This window comes from Chamaea fasciata, unplaced genomic scaffold, assembly GCF_029207755.1.
Source record: "Chamaea fasciata isolate MVZ Bird 193981 ecotype frontalis unplaced genomic scaffold, bChaFas1.0.hap1 SCAF_4, whole genome shotgun sequence".
Classification (NCBI taxonomy): domain Eukaryota; kingdom Metazoa; phylum Chordata; class Aves; order Passeriformes; family Sylviidae; genus Chamaea; species Chamaea fasciata.
The window spans coordinates 21568201-21589810 of record NW_027094089.1 but is presented as its reverse complement, the minus strand read 5'-3'; the positions used below and the strand labels follow the sequence as shown (position 1 = coordinate 21589810).

Sequence of the window (21610 nt, the reverse complement as noted above, 5' to 3'; positions counted from 1 at the left end):
CAGATTTTGGGAGATAGGTAGCAATGCACACCATTGTATCTGGTGCTAGCATCAAGATGGGAGATCTTGGTTGGTGCTTCATGTTCAAAGCACTATTTCTTCATTCTGATTGTGCAACAGATGCTAAACAGGATGGCACAAACCACAGGAACATCTGAGTCTGCAGAGCTGGGGGGCAGTCCCAGAGCTGGAGGTTTTGCCTGCACCTTGAGTTCCAGCCTGCTGTGTGGCACAGTGTCTTGACAGAAATAAGGTCTGCCCTCCCCAACAGCCAGCACTGAAGTTCACTTCAAAAATGTTGGTAGAGCCCTGCAGGAAAGAGGGAAAGAGGCAGGCCACTTCCTGCCTCTGAACAGGCCATCAGAGAACCTTGGTGACACCACCCCACTACCTCAAAAGAGCACAAGGTACAGGGAAAAAGAGGAGTGGGACATAATTTTTTTTCCTGGTGTGCTCCTCGGGGAAAGGTGGCACTTCTGCAGCTTCCTTCACCATATTTTCATTCTGGCCTCCCTATGCTCTCCCTATGCTCTTTGTGGCTCCGTGTTTCTGTCTGTGAGAGGAAATTTTTGGCTTGATGTGGTACAGAAATGTTTTTTGTTTTATACTGTCTCCTGCAGAACAAAATTCTTATTCAAGCACCTGAGTTTAATAAAAGCATGACTCTCTGCCATTTATTCTTGAAACTAGACCACAAGAGATTTTCAGTGATCTGGTTCATTCTGCTGCTCTCATGACACAAAGCTGTCTTGGTGCATGCAGATGGCAGCAGCAGAAGTTTTACAGATGTAAAGCAGCTGTGTACATTGCTGTATAAAAGCCAATTCACCTTTATGTAATTCCTTGCACATAGTGCTGCTTCACACCTCTGCAGCCCTGTGGGCAGAGCAGGGCTTTTCTATCCCAGAGCTGTGACTGGCAGAAGGAGCAAGATCAGTGATTTTGCTGATTTTTGGCCTGCAGCTCCTATCTTCCACACTGGCAGCAGCAGCAGCAGCAGCAGCAGACTGAGGTTTCCCAGTAAAACAGGTAATGCCAAGAGCAAGCTGGCATTGCCAGCAGCTGCCTACTGTCTACGTCTATGCCACTGTGATTATAGCTCACCTTGTTTCTTTGGCTTTCCTCTCTTGTAGGGTGAGCAGAAAGCAGGATCCCCAGGAGCCTGTGCTTAGCATCAAGTCCTCAGGTGGCTGAAAGCTTCCTATTTCCAGCAGCCCCCTGGACTTGCTGGTGTGCCTCAGCTGAGTCTGAAACCTCTGTGGTTTCAAAGTGAGCTTGGTTCTGGCTCTAGCACCTCTCCCACACTCATGCCTGGAGGTCTGCAGCCACCCCAGGTACAGCAGCCCCACCTCCACAAAAACCTGGACCCAGGCTTCAGCCCAGCTCACAGCACTGCTGCTGATCCCAACAGGAGCTGCGGCTGGAGATGGGGGACAGGATCCAGCCTTTGTTGAAGGTCTTGAAAAGAAAGGAAGCACAAGGTTTTGTGGAAGTTGAATTAAGTCTGGTTTTGTGTGGAAGAGTAGAGATTATGGTAAAATGTGAGAAGTGTTTATTTTCCTGAGATAAATCTGTTCCTTTTGTTCATTGAAAACATGGTAGTTTTTCCAAAAGCTGCAGTATTTTTTTTTTTTTACTTTAAAAATTGGAGTGTGGTTTTGGTTTTTTTTTAGCTTATGTACATTTTCTGGAAAAACAATTGTCAGAATATGTTAGAGAAGCTCCAACTTTGTGGCATAGATTTATTCCTTTACACATTTTCATCAATGCATTTCTGCTTTGTGTCTGATTTTTTCTGTTGTTTGACAGAACTTTTGGGTTTTTACATTCATTCGGTGATGGTCCTGATGTTGGACTAATCTAATTTCATTGTGACATGTAAGATATGCTGTCAATATTTAACAATAACCGCCTTTTTTTTATTATTATTTTATTTTATTTTTTTTTTATTTTTTTTAAACAGCAGCAGCTCTGTTTTGCAATGAAAGAATCTCAACCCATTGGCCTTAGTGTCATTCAACTAAATTCTGCATTGCAGCTTGCTGCAGCCATATATCCTAATATCAGGTTAGGAGAGTCTGATGTAAAAATCAGACTCTCCTGGAAGATGCAAAAGAAGTATTTGCAAAGCACAGAGTCTGTTGAGCCACAGTATATAGCCATCACCCTTGTAAATACTGTTTTTTCTTGTTCTTAGGTTCCAAAAGATGAATTTCTGAATTGCTGCTATGGACTTAATGCTTCTGTGGACACTGATGCCAACTTCATTTTAAGGATGAAGAAATACTGGAAACTCTGTCTTTTGCTTTTATTTGCCCAAACTTCTTTAGGGTCATAGACTACAAAGAAGTGAAATACTGCTTAGTTTGTTGTGGGCCTGACCTTTCCCCCAGGTCCCATTTGGGCAATGCCTTTGAAGCTGCACGATGTGATGGCACCAGCAAGTGGCCCAGTGCTGGGCTCTGACACGTGGCTTTGTGTTTCAGCAGGTGGCGCTTAGAAGCCAAGGAAAAGCCATCCTGACAGAAACCTGGAGCTGCCACGTGAGCAAGCGACTATATAGTCGGTATAATTTAGCAATTGCATTTTCTGGCATTATCAGTTGTTTTCTTGTGTGTCTGTACATTAGATTTGTTTTGCCAATGCTCTGTGACACACAGGAGTGCTAATTTGGTTGGTTTCATGATCACAGTAATAAGGAGGTGTTTGACTCTACAATAATTCTTCACAGAGGTGGTAAGTCTTCTTTATATCGGATTTTATCTGTTTTTAAATGATAGTTTCAGCAACCCCAAAACCACAGAGATAACTAGCTTGATTTAAAAGTGTATTGACTGAAATCCAACTGCTTCTCCCCCCAGGCTGCAGCACTGCTGTATCGCTGTACAAATACAGGCCTTCCAATCAATAAACACTACTGCTAAGAAGCTGTATTCCTGCCCTGCAGAAATACCCTGCCAGCATCACCATGTTCCTTGCTGCCAGAAGAGATGGCTTCATAGTCAGTTTCTGGCTGCCAAAAATTGCCCTAGATTCAGCCACATGTCCCTGTAGCAGTGCTCATCAGGCCACCCTTTCAACTTCTATTTCATAGCCTTGACTGTGCTGCACATCACAGGCATTCAGCCATCCCTCCACTCTGGCAGAAGCAGTCCTCCTGCTCCCCACACTTAGCTGGTCATCTGCTGCTCCACACTCAGCGTTTGTGTGTGTTTTTTCAGCCTGTCTAATGAATGTGCACAAGGGGAGGAACAAACTGGTAAAGGTGGTAAACAACGCTTTAAGCCGGGGATGACTATCACCTTGAGATGTTATTAGCATTTATCAGCATCAGTAGAATTAGACTGTGACTCATTGTTATAACTGACAATAGTCTAAGTTTATTTGTGTACAGCTAAGAGACATTTGCATGGTGCAGGAGAGAGACTGCTCATAGTGCTAGGAGGCGTTTGCATGAGCTGCATATTGGCAATGGGAAAAGCAAAGATGGGAGGGCATCTCTGTGGCACCACGACTGCAGGAGAGGGGCTGGAGCCCAGTGGGCACATGGCAGAAAGAAGGAGGCAGCTCCAGGCACTGTGTCATAAAGCAGCTACAGAGAAACCAGTGTCAGCAAGCTGGGTCTAGGTGTAAAGCTGAGTAAAAGTACTGGAGGCAGAAGGGGAAGAAGGAAGGTTGTGCTGAGCTAAAGGAAGTGCATGGAGTGTGTGAAGGCTGAGCAAAACTCCTGTGTGATTACTGAGGCAGACAGGAATTTGTAGACAGCTCTGGAGAAACTGTCATGTAGAATAAGGAAACTACTTGACAGATTGTTCAGACATAGCCATGGCTGTATCCCCATATATGGACTATATATTACTTGGTCACAGACAGGAAGTGCTTGTGGTGTTTCTGGCTTTGGTGCATATTTGGCTTTATTTTATTTTCCCGAAACAAAGCTGAAAGTGATTATATCTGCATACATCCAACAAACGCGTAACTGAATTACAAAATTTGAAGGAAGCATAGCACATTCTGCAGAGGATTTTCCTGACGTGCTTTTGCTTCTTCCTCTATCCCCTTTTTGTTTGTCACTGTGTCACTGGAAGAAGGTATCATTCCAGTATAGACTATCTGTATTTACAGTCACACTGTGCAAGTTCTCACAATGTAAGCATTATCAGCAGCTCTTTTTGAAAGGAAATACAAGCACTATAAAGCAAATTAATGCCCAGGGCTTTGGTCTTTTTCTTCTGCATCAATTAATGCTTCATTCGGCAGTAAACAGCAATAAAAATCATTCTGTATAATGTCACTGGAATGTCTTGAGCCAAATCTGAGGCCCCTTTGCACAGAGTAGCTGTTAGGTTCTCCCCGCTTGATAGCTTCCCTGGTGCTGGGCGGAGGTGGAGGAGGTGGAGTCCTGTCTTGGGAAGGCTGGTTTTGGCTTGATGTGGTCCAGAATTGCTGTTTGGCTTGTACTGTTTCCTGCAGCATTAAATTCTGATTCAAGCAACTGAGTTTAATGCAAGCCCCACTCTCTGCCATATGTCCTTGAAACAAGGCCACAAGAGATGTTCAGTGATCTGATTCATTCTGCTGCTCTGGTGGCACAAAGCTGTCTTGGCAGATGCAGATGGAAGCAGCTGAGGTTTTGTGACATCTTCCTGACCATTATGAGTCAGAACAAATCTGAGCATCTCATCCTCTGAGGATAAAAGAGTACTCTTTTCACCCTTAGAGTCTGGGAATGTGAATATGACTAGGTGAAGGAGAATTTAAAAGAGCTAGAGGAACTGAGACTGCACAATGAGGTGAACCCCAAGTCCAGAGTGCAAGAAAGCAGCTTGGATGTCCCATGGCCACACCATTTTGCTGTCATGCAACCATGTGGCTGTAGCAGCTTTATCTTCAAGTGTGTGCTCCAGAATATGCAGCATCCAAGGAGGACTGTGAAGTGGCTCAGCCATAATGTAAAAAAATTATAAATGTAATACTATAAAGAAAAGAAGTCACAATCAAAAAAAAAAAAAAAAAGAAAGAAAAAAAAAAGAAAAAGTAAATATTTTAAAAAAAAGGAAAAAAGGAATACCAACAAACAAAAAACATCTCCTGGCAAATTATAACTTATTTAAAAAAAACCAAATTAGGTCTTGTGATCAATGGCAGAATCCATGACATTCCATCCATCTTCCTAAGCTGGATGTTGCATGAGAACACTGTCTGTCCAAATTCATAGTATTTGTGTGCAGTCACAGCCATTGGGAATATAATGTTAGTAAACAAACAAGGTCAGCCCAGCCTCTGGAATGGAAAGCACTCTGGAATGCTACACTAATAATTGCATGAGAGCTGCAGAAAAGGACCGCATCATGCAATTTCCAGACCTAATCCAGCTTCTAGGAAGAGAAAGGACTTTGCTTTGCCTAGTTGGTACGTGAGATGTTGAAAACCACAAAAGTATTAACAGAAGTACCTGTGGATCCTGTACTTGGCATAAGGGCAAATCTTTGCCAATAGCACGAAGTAGTGGCATTTAGGGTTTGCTTTGTTTTAATTTGCATCTCAAAAAACCCACAAACCAAACCCAAAACAAACACACACACACCCCAAAACAAACAAACAAACAAACAAACAACAACAAAACCCCCAACAACAAAACCCAACAAAAAAACCCAACACAAAACAAAACCCCCAAAACTCAACAAGCAACAACAACAACAACAAAACCCCAAAAAAACCCCACCTCAAACCAAAACCTAAATCCATCTCAGGAAACATCTCTGTCAGGTGAGCCCATGTAATATTTTTTTGGGCACTCAGCTAACTTTCATTGTGGTGCTCAAGCTTCTGAATCCTCAGGCACCTAATACTTGGTAGCAACTCTAATTTACTGTCTTTTTGTCTTTTGACTGCCTCGGGGAATTAGTCTTAACCCACCAGTGTTTAAAAGAGATTGATTTCTATTTAAAAGCATATTTCTTGCTAAGCCATTAATAAGAGCTTAACTCTGTAGCCAAGAAGGTAACAAAAGAGTTCATTAATTTCTATAAGACATGCTGTGATCCTCAGCTAGGACTGCATTGTCACTGCTCTGGATTAATCAGATTTGAAGATCAAAATCAGGTTGAATTAAATTTAATTTATGCTGCAATGAAGACTGCTAGCAGCATACTGAATGCTGAGATAGGGTACTTCTCACTGGAATGTAGGAGAACCCACCTCCCTGCAGGTGTAGCATTGCACTGTGAGCAGAGTGCGCGAGGGAGGTGGGAGCTCACAGGATATAGGAAAACAAAACCAGAAATCTTCAGTATCCTGCTTGTGGTAGAGAAAAAAAAATGCATGCTGTAATTCTTGTGAGATTTACTGAATTTTGTAGAAGTTGGACATTGTGACATAGGCTTCCTCATTGTTTGATGATCTCATGTTACTGTTAGGCAGCATCTGGGATATGGTGTTGTCATTTAGGGGCTCTGGATGGGGCTGGCCAGAAGGATCCAGGAAACAAGTGGATGAAAAGTTGAAACCAGCGTTGTGCAGGGGCACCCTGTTGCCGTGGCAAACCTCGTATGTGCTGGAGCTGCAGCTGCCCTCGGTGACTGCAAACTGGCCAGTGCCCAGGAGCCTGTGCAGGGCTTCAGCTGGCCAGACTCCTTTGTCAGACACTGGCAGGTTTAGGCTGTTTTTGTCTGCCACTGCAGGGTTCATCTTCAGGTCTGATCCATTCCTGAATTTTTCTGGAAGGCTTGTCTCTGGAGCAGTTGATGGCTGCAGGAATTTTTCCAGTTCAACTTTTGCCCAAAGGCCATCCACTTTATGGATATGAACATAACCAAAACTCTCTGGGTTAAAACTTATATCAAAATTCTGTGGGGCAAAGGGAACAGCACAGTTAGTCAACAGTGGGTGGTGGCTTAAGAGAAAAGATAAAGAAAAGATTAAAAAGATAAATAAATTTGATGATTTATTTGATTTTAGAAGGGTATTTATTATTTCTTTAATTCTAGATGTAACCCTGAGCAGGCTGAACAATAGGTTAGCACAGAAGAAACTATCACATGTGTGAAAGTCCCTTTCCCTATTAACTTCATCAATCCTGTGTCCTCCTCTGGGCAGTACACCTGGACAGTGTTTTATGCTCTATACAGTGTTTCAGAGACTTTTCTGAGACAGACATATGTTGCATGTCTGCCATTTTGCAGGAAGGAGTGTGCCCACCTAGGTGGTTTCTTTCAATTTTACCTTCCTAATTTAGCAGCAAGGGAAGTAAAAATTTGCCATGACTTCCTGAAACATGTTAGGAATGCCTGAACTGGAGGGCACAGGGGCTGGGAGAGCTGTGTTAGGCCTCCTATGAAATTAAGAACATGCAAATATACCTGGAGTGAACAGCCCTAATGATTTACTTGTCCATCTGGCTTTATACTGGCAAAGCAGTTCCTATACTGCGTGATGTATGAACAACACTGCTGGTCATGTCAGGGTACCTGTCAGGGATGTTTGCAAAAGCTCCCCATCCAGCCCCATGATCACAGTTTCATAGAATCACCAAAGCATCTTGGTTAGAAAGGAGCTGTGGAGTCCAACCATCTGGCCGAAGCAGGACCTGGATTAGGCTATTCAGAGCCCTATCAAGCCAAGCCTTTAGCATATTCCCAAAGGACAACCTACCTTGTCTTTGGGCAAGCTACACAGTGTTTAATGATTTTCACAAGAAATATTCTTTTGCGAGAAAGATTCTTTCTTTTAATTATTTTCGCAAGAAAGATTCAGTCTGTTAATTATTTTCACAAGAAAGATTCTTTCCTTGTATCTGGAAGTTTGCCTTGAAACAACACATGTTTGTTGCCTCTGGTTCTGTCACCACACAGCCTTGTGCTGAGAGCATCTTTCCCATCTCTCTACATACACCTTTGGTATTAGAAGGTTTTAAGTAGTATTTCCCCCTCCCCTCCCCCCCCCCCCCCCCCACTTCCTTTTCTTCCATAAATAAACCTAATTCTTTCAGCCTTTCATCATACATCAGCTTCCCAAGACCTCTGTAGTTACTTTGCACAAGTCAAACCTCAGGCAGTAGGTCAATTGTGTGTTATTTCCGTACCTTTGACTGATATCTGCATGAGCAAACGTGGCCTCTCTTAAGTGAAATGTAGAAGTAATTTCTGAAAAGTGTCCTAGTTCATGCAGGAAATGCACATCCTGTCTCTCAGGAGTGTTAATTTTGTCCCCAAGAGTCTATACTCAGGTGTAAAGAACAGTGGAAGAACATACGTTTTTTGGCTTCTTGCATAGTTGCTCCAGCGTTTTTTTATGGTCAGGAAGGCTTGGCCATACAGCAGGCTTGATCCTGAAACAGCAACAGTAGACAAAAAGCTGCATAAGAGGACTATGTTGAGGTATCACAGGTTCATGTTGCATCATTTGTACTAGTTCTCACAAAGCCTTAGGGCTGGCTGGCATTATCCAGAATAAAGACAGAGAAGCCTCAGAATAAACCAGACAAGATAAGAGGAATTGTAAAGGTCACCAAAAAGTCATTGTTCTTTGGAGTGCACAAATTGTCGCAGTTAAAAGAAGACATTTCACTAAGTACTGGAAATGCAGCAAATAATGATGGCGAGGAGTTTTATGCTTGTTTTCATTTAGCTGTGTCAACAGGGTTCAGTGTCATGAAACTTTTCTGCAAGTGCAAGAAAATGCTGTGGTTAAAATGGAAATTTGCTGATGCTTGCTTCTGCTTGTTCAATTAATTCAAAGAATGGCATATTTTTAATTTCAATTAATTCAAGGAATGGCCATTCCTTGGCCCGCTATTTGAGCTTCAGATACCTGTCTTGTAGCTTGCTTTGTTCCACAGGTCTTATTTTTATTGCCTTGATTAGAAGAGGTCTGCTTGACACTCTCAGCTGTGATGCATCTGGAGACTGTTGTCCAACTGATATTCAATCATTGCTGTGTTATAATTATACATGTATATGAATATATATTTAATTTTATTTATGTGTCTGTGTGGCTGTGTATATGTACATGTATAAAATCCTCTTCTTTTTAAAATGAAAATATCTGGGATCAAAAAGTATCACCTGTTTTTGCTGCAGTTTTATATAAGCAAAACTTGTAGCAAAGTTAGAGAACTGCAGTTTCCCAGCAACAGTAAAATGCAAGAATGAGAAATCTCAAGCTACCTCTATACTTGTGAATAAAGGACCACTAGGGCAGGTAACTCCAGTGTCTAAAATGTTTTATTATTAAAATTGTTTGTGGCTTGGTATGGTTGAGGCCAACTTACATTGGCCAGGTAATCCCCCTGTTTAACACTGCCAGGTAATCCCCATGTGTTACTCTGGAGTTAGCACAGCCCAAGCGTTGTTCCGAGAAGCAGCTCACACAGAGTTACCTCTCTTGAGCTGGGTGTCATGGACAGACTGCTCTAAATGTCGTTGAGGAGTCCTGGGCTTTCCGTCTTACAAGGAGTTAATCTTCTACAGTTAAACTTGGATTTTATCCCTCCAGATTCTAGTTTTGTAACATTATCTAAATATCTGTTCATTTTCTTAAGCTTGTTAGCTCTAGTGAGCCCTGTCATTAAAAATGTATTTACAGTTATCTATCTAACTGCTGTGTTGCAGATACATGAAAAAACCCTAATGCAGACCAAGGACTGCTTGGGTAATGAATGTGTCCTTAGTTCCACTTCTGCCTGATCTCGCCTCATGGCTGGCTGGAACAGGATTAGTTCAGGCTGGTGTCTGACACCACCAAGCCGCTGTTGCAGAGGGCTCTGCCCTGCTGCTTCTGAAAGCACTGCAGAGCAAACACCCTGCTGACTCAGCCTGTGCAAGTGAAATAGGTCACCACCCCGGCATGCTATTTCCACACTTCTTAGGAGTTTACTAAAACCCACAGGTCCCTTTCTTTTCTGGATTTTGCTTGAAGTTTGTGAGACAAATTTGCCTCCAGTGGGACACTGAGTCTTTAAGGGTTTCGAGGTGACTTTGGCTCACCAAAAGTCCCAGTGTTTTGAGCTCAAGACTGAAATCTGGTCCAAGTGGCAGGTCATCTTCTGCCTGCCAACACTGTCTCTTATATTGCTCATTTCTATTATTTGTTTGCCATCAGCTTGATACAGAGTTCCAGAGATGGAGAGAGAATAGTTCAGAAGTCTAACAGGGAAAGCAGTAAGATTGTCAGAACAGGATTGGGTTCCTACACCTTTTCTGATACAGATTACCTGTTTTCCCAAAAAACTATGATCGGTGCAATCATAACAACGGACAGCATGAATCCCAGGATGGAGAATATAACCATGACCACACTGCTATCTAAAGGAAAACAAAGAACATCAGCCAATGCATGTAAACATCTCACCGTTAAGCCACCATAACAGTGATGTCTTTTCAGAAGATAAATTAGAAATTAACACCAAGCATTGTACTTGCCTATCACTGGGCTGATGCAATGGCTCATTTCTCCTGCCTCCATGGAGGAGGTAAATGATAGGCTGCCAGAGCATCAGCACTTGGCTGAGCTATGAGTTGGATTCACAAACTGCATTAAAGCAGCTTGAAGTGTGCTGTCACCTCCCGTGCGCAGAGACCAGCACTTGCTGTGTCCTCACAGCAGCACAGAGATGACTTCTAACACCCGTAATGCCGAGGTGCCCCCGGGGACTGAAGGGACCCAAGGAACACAAAGATTATTCATGTGCAGTGATGAGATTTTATCCTGTGTTGCATCTGTGATTCAAGTGCCACATTCACGCCCAAGCCCAGTGTCCTGAAATGGGTCGTGTTTCACAGCTCTTTGTGCCTTATCCAAAATGCCTGGTGCAAACTCTTCCTTCCCCTGGCAAGCCAGCCAGCAGCAAGCAGTGAGTCAGCCTTCATCTCCCTCTGCACCCACACCCTCATCCTCTCATGGCAGCATTTCCTCTGACCTTATAGCCATTGAGTGAGATTTAAATCTTCATGGAGAGCCAGCCCCAGACCAGAGCGACCCAGTTGCTCTGTGAGTCACCTCTTTGTGTCTGTGAGGGCTGACCCTGCTGTGGCCGTGGGCTCTTCCCTCCCCTTTCTCTCATCCCGGCTTCTGCTGAGGCTGTCCAGGGAGCCCAGGCCCCCAGTTCTGCTTTCCTCCAGAAGGACCAGAGTGTTTTCAGCCCTTACAGCTTTCTGTGGAGTGCTGCTCTCTTGCTGTCCTGAAGCTCTTGGAAGTGCTCCATTCACTCCATGTGCCCTTAAAATAATCTCCATTGGGCTGAGAACGTACTTTCACCTCATACGATACTTCATTTTCAAGGTTTTTCCCCAGCAATTTTATTTGAAGGTATGGTGACTCTATTGTCTAAACACACACACAAAAAAAACCTCAATTATTTTTCCAGCAGGCAGTGGAGAATTATCCTCGAGTTCATCAAAATATGTGAGATCAGGTGCATCCCAGAAATACTGTGCTGTTTACTCCATCTCTCTAGTTATTGCACAGGTGCTTATCAGGGCATCAGCCTAGTTAAACAGCAGCATAGTCCAGATAGTATTGAGAAGAGAGACAAATGCCAGCTAAAAGCCTTTTGGAAAACAGCTGCGAGTATTAACTGTGCTTTGCAGCAGCTGACACTGCAGTAAGAGATATATGCTTCCCTGAAAAGGCTTAGAGGAGATATGGAGAAAAAAAAAACATTTTTGCAGCATAAAAAGACAAATGTCTGAGAGAGCGGTTACAGGGAAGAAGCTGAAATCCTGCAGTGCAGCTCTGATGCTCTCCATTTCAATGTATTTTGCTGCCTGAATCCATTTTCTTTTTCCCTTAAGTTTTTTGATGTTTGATCTTTGTATATTTTCAAGCCTAATCAACAAGGAGGGAGATTTAATCTGTGAAACAGAGAGCAGTTAATAACCATGCTCTAAGTGATGTCCAGGTGTTAGAAAAATAAGTTACTTGTGTAGAATTGCCTGTTAAGGTTTGGGTCATGACATGCTTTGATGGTGTGGGACCTGGGAGGAGGTTAACAAAGCTTGAGAAAGATATAGTGATGGCAATGGACACAAAGAGTGCAGAAGTTTTGGGCCATAATAGAGGGCATTTGGCAGAACCCTCAAGATAAGGAAGAAACTAATAAAGACAACTTTTTTGTTGACTGTGCTGAATCAGCTCTGAACTGGGTAGAAGGTAATTCTGGAAGCAGCAGATCTCGGCTGCTGACTCATGGCCTACCGGGTCATGAAACCCACCAACTCAAAAGAAGACAAAGACTGAGCCTGTGGGCGTGATGTGAGAGGATCATTAACTGATAGAAGATGGAACACTAATTAAGAAGAGAACTATGTAACTTGTGGCCAAGGGACACTAATTGCTTTGTTTGATAAAATGTATAAATAGTAAAACGTTTTGGTAGTTGGTGTGCTTGATTTGTGGAATACCAGTGAGCATCCAGGCTTGAGCAACTCGAACAATCAATGTCTCTCTCAGGTGTGTAATTACTGGCTTGTTGCACTCCAGGTAACAAATCTGATTTTTGTGGACAATGCTCTGTTCCCTCTGTAAAACTCAGGTGTAGTCCATGCTTACAAACATTGTGACTAGCTTTTGCATGGCTGCCCTGGTGACAGGGGACACAGAGATCCCTGCAGCTGGGCAGCTCCAGTCAGACCCACTTCACACACAGCTGCAGGACTGCAGCCTAAGACAGCCTGAGGGTGGGGGAGCTGCAGGACTGCACTGGAAGCCAGGAAGCATTCAGTGAAAAAGGAGACGTGAAGAAACTTGCAAAATAAGTAAAGAGTTCACACGTTTTACTGATTGATGAGCACAGCAAAATAACAGCAAAATCACCACAGCAAAGAGCAAACTTAAAATGGTTCAACACATTATGTCTTCTATTCCCACCGCAAAGCCCAAATCAATGAAACCTCTTTTGACTGATGAAATTTCCAAATGCCAAATACTGCACCTTTCCAAGTTTTCAGATGGAGATCTGCAGAAATGCAGATTTGGTCATTTTTACATTGTACAGGTAATTTTGATAATGTTTAATTTTGGAAATTAGTGTAAGCACACCATCACCACTTACCTTCCAAGTGTCTTCTTTCCCCTGATAGGCTACTTGGTGTACTAATTTGTCCTTTAAGTATTTCTTCCTCGAGTGTGGTGTACAGTAACGAATAAGATATTCATTTGCCTCCCTTTCATATGTGATGTTTATAGCAAATGGTGCTTCAGGCTTAACTGCAAATGACAACAAACCAGGATATAACAGGAGCAGAACAATGTTACTAGAAATCAAACAAGGTTTGAAATGTAAAAAAAGTCTACTTCAAGTTACAGCCCTGCAGGGTGACCTGTCTTGAGGAAGAGCTGTCCTGAGTTAGGCAGTCCTCATGCTGAGCCCCAGCTTGTCGTTACACCCTCATCCTGAGATCCCTGGGCTTGGTTTTGACCTGCTAGAGAAGTAGTTTGACCAGCAAGGGAGGTGCTTGTGAGGGATATGACATTTAGTCTTGGAAAGCAATCCCTGAGCATGTCCACCCCTGTAGCAGCTGGAAGGCCTGAAATTTAGTCCTTCTAGCCAGTGCTAGAGCTGGAGGTCCCTGGCAAAACCCACCTGGGAGGAGTAGGAGAGATAATCTGTACTCAGGTACCACTGTGACTGTCTGTCAGGGCAGTGGGACAGAGGGAGGGACAAAGTGTGACAGTGTTAGATAAACCAGAGGGGGTTGTGGCTCCAGACCCTTGTGAACCCTATGAACCCATATCTGAGGTGGTCTGCAGGAGACTGTGCCAAAGACTGTGCCAATACATCAAGTCCAAAATGCAGCCCTCTCCCCAAGCTGAGCCTGTGGTTGAGACCTGCAGGGACTTGTGGCACTGAAGCTTCCTGAATTCACCTTGCATAAGTACATCAGCTCTCACAGCAACACAGAGCCCACACCTCTCTCCTCTCAAGAAAACACATGGAGTCATAAATTTTCTCACTCCTGCAATCCCCAGATACTTAGATCTTCCACAGTTTGTAGAGTAGGGACTGCCAGAGATGGTCCAGGCTGGCTCGTAAAATAAGACGTAATGTAAGATTATTAAAAAACTATTGGACTGTGATAGAAATGTTTCACAAGAGAGGGATTTTGCAGTGCCTACTGCCAACAGGAGACAAAATAATGTGGCACCAGAGAAGAACAGAGAAGAATCTGTCCTACACAGGCTTCTCTGCTGCCCTGGAATGACACTGGTTACCAAGAACAGTAAACTCTGTGTATCCCCTCTTCTCTTTCAGTTTCCTATCTCTTGACTCAGGCAGGTGCCTGGTGATGTCCCTGGTGTGTCTTAGCCCATCCACTGTTATCAGTGCAGTATGCACTTGTTCAGACTGCAGTATACACCACAATGTGAAGTGAGATCTTGCAACCTTGTGTTCCCTGTGCTACTGGGTTCATGCTATCTGTGGGATGGACAGTCCCTAAGCGGCATAATCACTAGTCAGGGATGAACAAAATGTCCCTGCTTGGCAATTCGTTCACACTCAGGAACAGCTGCTTCAGCCATGGATGGGATTCAGTCCATGTCCGGGTCTGGGCAGTGTCACAATCAGCCTGAATTCAGCTGCGCATTTTGAATGGAGGTTAATCACGCCTGCCTTTGAAGCAGGGGAAACACCACACTCTGATAATACCCCAGGTCCAGGATACATGCCCTGCTAAGATGCTGTTTTTTGCTGCCTTTATGTCATCCAGATTGATCCTTAGACTTTGTGCTGGGCTGTTTTTTCCCCAGTAACCCCTATAACTTAAAAAACATCCAAAATGTTAAGTGTCTCACCAATGTCAGTTACAACCAGACTCCTGCAGACTCTTTTCTTCATCTCAGAATACATGCAAACATCTCTGTTTGAGAGTATATCACTGAACTGTAAGAAGAATACATCTTCCTGTTTCTTCATGTCGGAGCAGGCGTAATTGTTATCATCCTTGGTACTGTTGGCCAAAGTGACATGACAATCATTTCTTCTCAGTGTTAATATGACTTGACTACTTACTATAAGGGATGAATCCTGCTTGCTCATTTCTCTCTCACTGAAGTGAGACTCCATGTGAAATAAGAAATAGTGCCATGCAAATAAGGAGTTTGACAGATTGATAGTGTTTTTCCTTGTGGTCCTTGACCACAATAGCAAAATGACGTGAATCACATTAAGCATCATGGAGCTCTTGAGAAAAAAGTGCAATTATATAATTGGAGGTGTACGTATTAAAACATTTGCATCTTTAAAAATTACCTTACCTCTGCTATTTTTAAATATAGAGCAAAGTGTTTTGATGCTCTTTGAAGATAAAGAGATATTTCTTATTGACTTAGGTGGTAGCAAATAAAGGGGCAACAGTCAGGCTGGCCATGAAGGAATCACACGGCAGTTTTAGAGTTTTTTTCGATTTCTTTGGCTCCCATGGTTGAGAACTACCATAAAACTTTAGTCAAAACCCATAATAAGTCCCATGAAAATAGTAAAATTCTAATAAACTATGAGAAGGAAATAATGAGTTACTAGTACATAAAGATTTACAAAAAATATTCACTTCTTTTTTTGGCTGCCACACATCTTTCAGTTTCAGGAAAAATAGAAAAAGGGAAAAGGATCTGTATGCTCAAGAAACAAAGTCTGATCTTCAGCTTGGTGCAACAGTGAAAAAAAAGGGTGGAAAGAGTTTTAAGGCCTTGATAGGAAGTGTAGATGACTGATGTGTTTGATAACTGCTTGAGGTTTATGTGCTTGTTCAAGTGTATTTCTTGTATGTCTCTGTGTGAAAAGACAATAGCTGACTTTTTGTCTTAACCTAGATGCAGGTACTTTCTTGGATGTGGAAAATTAACCTTCTGCTAAGGAATTTTCTGTGGCAAGGAGTTGTGTCTTCAAAAACATTTTTTTAAATACCATTTAAATTAAAGTAAAAAAGCTCTCAGTTCATGCTGGGCTACATCTATATTACTGGCATTCCAGAGCAACAGAGGCACGATCAGAACTATTGGAGACATTATAATCTCCTTTAGAGACCCTTCCAGCTCTTTCTTTTTCTCATTAGGGAGTTATGTTCTGCTTCGGTAAACTACTCTTTTTTTGCTGAATACAGTACTCAAACTCAGCAAAACTTTCTGAAGCATGATTTTGTCAAGCTTTTCTGCCTGTTTCCCTGCATGTGGCAACGTGACTCACTAGTGCACAGCATTTCACTTCCCAGGTGTTTACTGAGGGACAGGCGGACAGCACTTACCACAAAGACAGGGTGTAGTTAGTGTTGTAAGGAGGCAGCTCGGTGAAATTGCAGGTCAGGCTGCTAAAGGAGTCCTTAATTTCCAGCTGGCTGAAGCAATCAATGTCGAAATTGTCTGGTTCATCATCCCCAAGAGTCCCTAAGGAGATATTCACGAGATGTTACTGAAGTAAACCTGTGAGTGTATTTGATTTGCAGCTCCATTGCCTAGGAAGTTGTTTCTTCATGTGGCTGCCTGAAAGAAAGAGGATCAACCCACCTGTTTTGTAAGAAGCAGACAAACCTTGTCCAAAATGAAGTTAAAAGCTATTTGCACCTTTCAAGGTTGCTCGCTCTACCTGCACGCCAGTGAAGTCCACCCACTTGCAAGAATATTTTGGTGCCATGAGGCTGCTAAGCCACATTTTGGTTGTTCTGGAAAGCTTTCTGAAATGTCACAAATTTGGGCTTAGGAGGGAAATTTCAGACTTTCTGCCAGAATGCAAGGCTTTCTGCACATTTGCTTCAATGACTAATAACATAATCATGATTTGACTAAAAGCAAAATTCTAAAATCTTACACTTGGCAGGTATGAGGCCAGTGATACAAAAAATGACACTTCTGAGAGAAGTCCTCTCTGGCAGATAATGCCAGTTCAGCCTCATTTCAGAAAATCTCACCCACTATAGCCAAGTGGATGGGGAAAGGGTTATTGTCATAATTATCATTTTATGGATCCTAGGGGCAGGAATGCCTCTGGCTCCTTCCACCAATGGTTAAGGGTAGCTGTCATGACACATAAACCTCTTTCCTGAGTCAAGAGATTATGTTTGATCCCTTGCTCTGTCCTCTGCTATCCATTCCTCAGACAGGTCCTTGCCATGTGGGGCACTTGATGCAGTGAGAAAAAGAATCTCAGAATCAAAGAAAGGTTTGGGTTGGAAGGGACCTTAAAGATCATTTAGTTTCATCCACCATGGACAGGAATGAGACCCACTAGATCAGTTTGCTCAGGGGCCCATCCAAACTGGCCTTGAACCCTTCCAGGGATGGGGCAACTTATTGAGGCAGCTTGTTCCTGAGCTTCACTACTCTCTAAGTATAGTGTTTCTTCCCAACATCAAATCTAAATCTCTCTTCTGACAGTTTAAAACTGTTCTCTTTGTCCTATTGCTATCTGTTGTGGGGTACCAGTGATTCAGACTCACAAATGGAGTGGGGAAATGCCCGTTGAAAAATTTCCTATGGAAAATCCCTCCCAGAGAAAACGATGGTCAACTCTTGCATCTGCAGTCAGATTTTTAGTCAGAGAAGAAGTCCAAAAGTCAGTCAGAAATGCAGAGAAACACACAGAAACAGTGCAGGCAGATGCTAGGAAGGGGACTGCTGCCACCAGCTCCCGTGATGGGATGGAAGCATCTGATGCTGCACTAATCCAGAACCCACAGAGAGAGCTCTCCCCCGTGAGCTAATATTTAGTGGCCATTTGTCATGAACAACTGGTGCTAAGAAATTATTAGTAGTCTTCTCAGCACAGCTCAGGGAGCCCACATCTTCCTGAAGGACAACAAATGCACTGTCCTCTACCAGGGTTGCTGCTCTGAGGGGACAACAGTGCAGCACAGAGACAAACACAGACACAGAGACAGAGATGGAGGCAGACACAGACAGACACAGACACAGACACAGACACAGACGCAGACACAGACACAGACACAGACACAGATAGACACAGACAGACACACACAGAGAGATGCAGAAAAAGCAGATCCTGTACAAAGCTGCTGTATTTAACCGTTGCAATCAAGACAGAGACACAGAGATCAGCTCAACTCTGTAACAAGTCCTGCAGCCGTTTCACAGAGGTGAGAGTCTTGTCCAGTCCAGCCCTGTGCCATAAGGGCAGGCATGCTTGCAGGAAATATGTACCACATACAGTTGCATGTTTGTGGGTAAAGGTGTGTACATAAAAATATGTGTGTTCAAAATTTGGGGGATACCAAGTAAGCTGAAATGAATCTATTTAAAATGGAAAACAACCCACCATATTTTATACAGATATATACACCCAAATCTGGCATGCACCAATATGTCACGTTTTAAGCCTCTCTTAAGATTTTACTTGCAACTGCTAGGAGGCTTACTTTATACTCAAGGCAATATTAAAACTTAAAGGTTAGGATGACTAATCTGCTTTTCTTTGTGGCTGCTTGGTGATCTCTGTATATATAAACGATATATACCAGATTTTGCATCAGCTCAAAACCTTGACAATCATCCTATTGAAAGATGGCTTATCAAAAAAAAAAAATCAACTATTCACTACTGGTTTGCTGAAAAGGTACAGATATTTGAATTAATTCTCCATCAGTTTGGTTGCAAAATGAAAAGAAAAAAAGGTTTAGTCTTGCAGTTTAAACAGCCATTCAAGGTTTAACCAATGCAGTGCAGCTTTGGTGCCACACTGGAAGGAAAGCTGACTTTACCACTTAGACACTGAATTTTCACATTGTGATTATACGGTTCCTTATTCATGGAAATAACATAATAACCGTAGAATATATGATTATTAAACCTCAGGAACAGTGTTAAGTAAGCAGCTTGAAATGCTATTTCTGCTATGATTTTTCCTTGGGGTGACTAATTTTTTTGTCTGACATAAGTATGCACATAGTCTCAGCCTCACTTCTGCCGTAAACCACAGAACGACCACACACAAATGTGTTTGCTATGTGAATGGTTTTGGTGAGTCTGACATGACTCATACTGCTAAGGACTCTTCACTCAATTAAAAATTGACAAGACTATTGTAATGTTTGCCTTGAGAAGCCCAGACCAGGCAGAGCCATGAACCTGGCTCTGCTGAAATCAAGGCAGGGCTTGGGAAGGAGTGATTTTAACTGGCATAAAAACTGCTGTCATAGCTACAGTCATGGCAGAACCTTCACAGAAGGATCTCTCTTGAGTTTAGACAGCATCCAACAGGATGGTTCAAACCACAGAAGGAATCTCATGAGCCTTTAGGAGGAGAAAGATACTAGCAGAGGCTAAGGACATGCTTCAACTTTACGCTCGAGAGCTGCCAGGACTGATGGCAGCGTGCAACACTAAGGGCACAGGTAAGCACTGACTGTCTCCATGGACAGAGTAATTGTGAGACCTCTAGCACTGATGTGATTCAGGCCGAACCTGTTTTAGTCACAACAGTTTAGGTGTTGGAGAAACCCTACAGGTGTGGGTAGGAGGACCACTGAGGGTGCCCTGCCCATGATCCTCCCGTGCCACCTGCACCCTCCCTGCCTGCCCCTCCTTAGCTCTGCCTGTAGCTCTCTGAGGCCTTTTGGGGATCTCCATCCCTTCTCCCTGGCTGGGGGACAGCAGCTGGGAGGCAGTCTGATGCTCAGAAGAGAGGAGGAGATGGAGACAAGTGCTGCAATTAGCTCTTCCCTCCTCTGCCCATAGGAGTGCCCATAGTGGCAACTTCATGCTTGAGTTGGCTAATGGCACTTTGTAAGGAGGCAGGGCTAGTCAGAGAGGTGAAGAGTGAAAGTCAAATATCTGTCATGGGTGATTTCACTCCGGATTACTTAGTTTGTTTGCCAAACACAGGAGATTCATTAAGAAGTCATAAAGGCTGCTAATTGCTCAGTGGGGCTTTTGGAATCTGTCTTCAAGTATAAGGAAATCATGATTTACTCATGTTAGTGACTAAACAAGCCAAGGTCTGTTCATATCTGATTTTGGGAAGCCCTGAAGATTTCAGTGACACCAACAAAAAATCACTAGCATTTCATATTCCTCACCATAGCTGCTTTCCAAAGCCGGCTGTAAACCACTGCCAGTTCTATGAATAAATGCAAATAAAAACCCCAGGGTGGTTAGATGCAGTTCTGAGCCTATCCCTGTTTTTTTTTTGTTGTTGTTGTTTTGTTTCGTTTTGTTTTTTTAATGAAAAAAACTTATCATGAGTATCCTGTCTGTGTACATATGCATGTATGTACAACTGTCTGGATACATGTGTTAAAATACATAACACACAGGGAAAAATGATGTTCCCTAACTGAGAGACAGCATAAGAACACAACCATTCTCCTCGTAAACCTGGAAACTCTTTTGTTCCCAAATGATGGAGCTCTAACCTACCCATAACTGAGTGATAGCCCATGTCCTTCAGGCATAGTGCACAAACTCTTGTCTTTACTGTTGTTTAGTGTTAGACAAATAAGAGTTTAGCAGATCTGGGACTGAATCTCTAAATCAAAATTTTCATCTCCCTGGGGAGAAAAGAAATAGCATCCTGAAACAGTGGTTTTATTTCTGCTTATTATGTTTTTATATTCTGCTTATTTATGTTTTTGATCTTGATACTGCTAAATAATTTTTGCTTCTTTAAATGAGATCATAAAGTCTACAATAAGGCTGAATTTAAACTGTTGTCAATTTATAATCTTCTGCTGAGTAGGGGATGAATGCTATTAGGGTTGTGCTGTGAGAACCCCCTGCCTGAGTTGCTGCATCAGCCATGCTGAGGGAGACTGGGACTATATCCCAGATACAGCTGATGAAACTGCTTAAGGAAAATGTAAAAGTGTGGCTTTTGAAGCCCAACAGTTTGGGCCAAGTTTGAGTTACATCAAAACATTTTATTTGGATGAGACCAGCAAGAGCAAAAGAAGCCAGAACCTCACTCGTCTCTAATGGCAGCTATGGGCTGCAGAAGGGTGAAGTTATCCCTGTTCCCAGGTGTAAGTTCCCACACAAACACTGGCTACAACAAGGTCTGGCACTGCGTGCCCTGTGCATACAGTTATGGTTTCCCTTATTTAATGTGGATTTGAATGTTACAAGGACAGCAGATTTGGGGATTAAATTAAATAGGTATTCCCCAGCTCCACCTCAGGCACTGGCACTAAAGAGAGATTGGAAGTTAAAACATGAGTGTATTTAATCACACAGTTGCATTCTGGAGCTCTTAATTTAGGATTTTCAAGATCATACATGAGTGGAAAGATGAAGATGAAATGACTCACCATCACCGTCTGCTGAGGTGCAACCACTTTCCCCAAGAGTGGTGTGGAGGAACATGGCAAAAATGCTCAGTACAGTACTGGGCTGTGTCATCCTGGGCACGCTGTACGTGTGCAGTGCGGCTGTGTGCATCGAAACCCACACCGCGCCTTTATAGCAACGGGAAATGTAAACATGCCTACGCATGGCGGGGCTGGTGGCAGCAGGCAGGAAGCCAAAGTAAAGATAACTGCTGAACTCTAACTGTGAAACAGCTTCTCGTTCCTGGACTTTGCACATTCTGGATCAGGCCAGCAACTCATTTGGGCAAACCTGGTAAAGCCCAGTGGAAAAGGGAGCACATTTCACAGACAGTGCTCCT

The 21610-nt window shown here is 43.0% G+C and overlaps 1 protein-coding gene across 1 annotated transcript; it reads right to left on the bottom strand.

The window, feature by feature from the left end:
- Positions 1-3392: 3392 nt before the first annotated feature.
- On the bottom strand, positions 3393-21345 carry IL7R (interleukin 7 receptor). The gene is made up of 8 exons (XM_066181055.1): positions 21252-21345; positions 16242-16380; positions 14794-14948; positions 13052-13206; positions 11148-11325; positions 10214-10304; positions 8254-8329; positions 3393-6849 (listed from the first exon to the last, which is right to left on the bottom strand). The coding sequence occupies exons 1-8, from the start codon at positions 21340-21342 to the stop codon at positions 6346-6348; spliced, it is 1389 nt and encodes a 462-aa protein (XP_066037152.1). The 5' UTR covers positions 21343-21345; the 3' UTR covers positions 3393-6345.
- Positions 21346-21610: the final 265 nt, after the last annotated feature.

Excerpts from the sequence above, each read along its gene's own strand:
- IL7R (XM_066181055.1), bottom strand. The coding sequence starts at position 21,342 with ATGACACAGCCCAGTACTGTACTGAGCATTTTTGCCATGTTCCTCCAC. Across the intron at positions 16,381-21,251 it reads CACCTCAGCAGACGGTGATG|GGACTCTTGGGGATGATGAA; the intron begins GTGAGTCATTTC and ends ATATCTCCTTAG. Across the intron at positions 8,330-10,213 it reads ATAGTTTTTTGGGAAAACAG|GATCAAGCCTGCTGTATGGC; the intron begins GTAATCTGTATC and ends TTGCTGTTTCAG.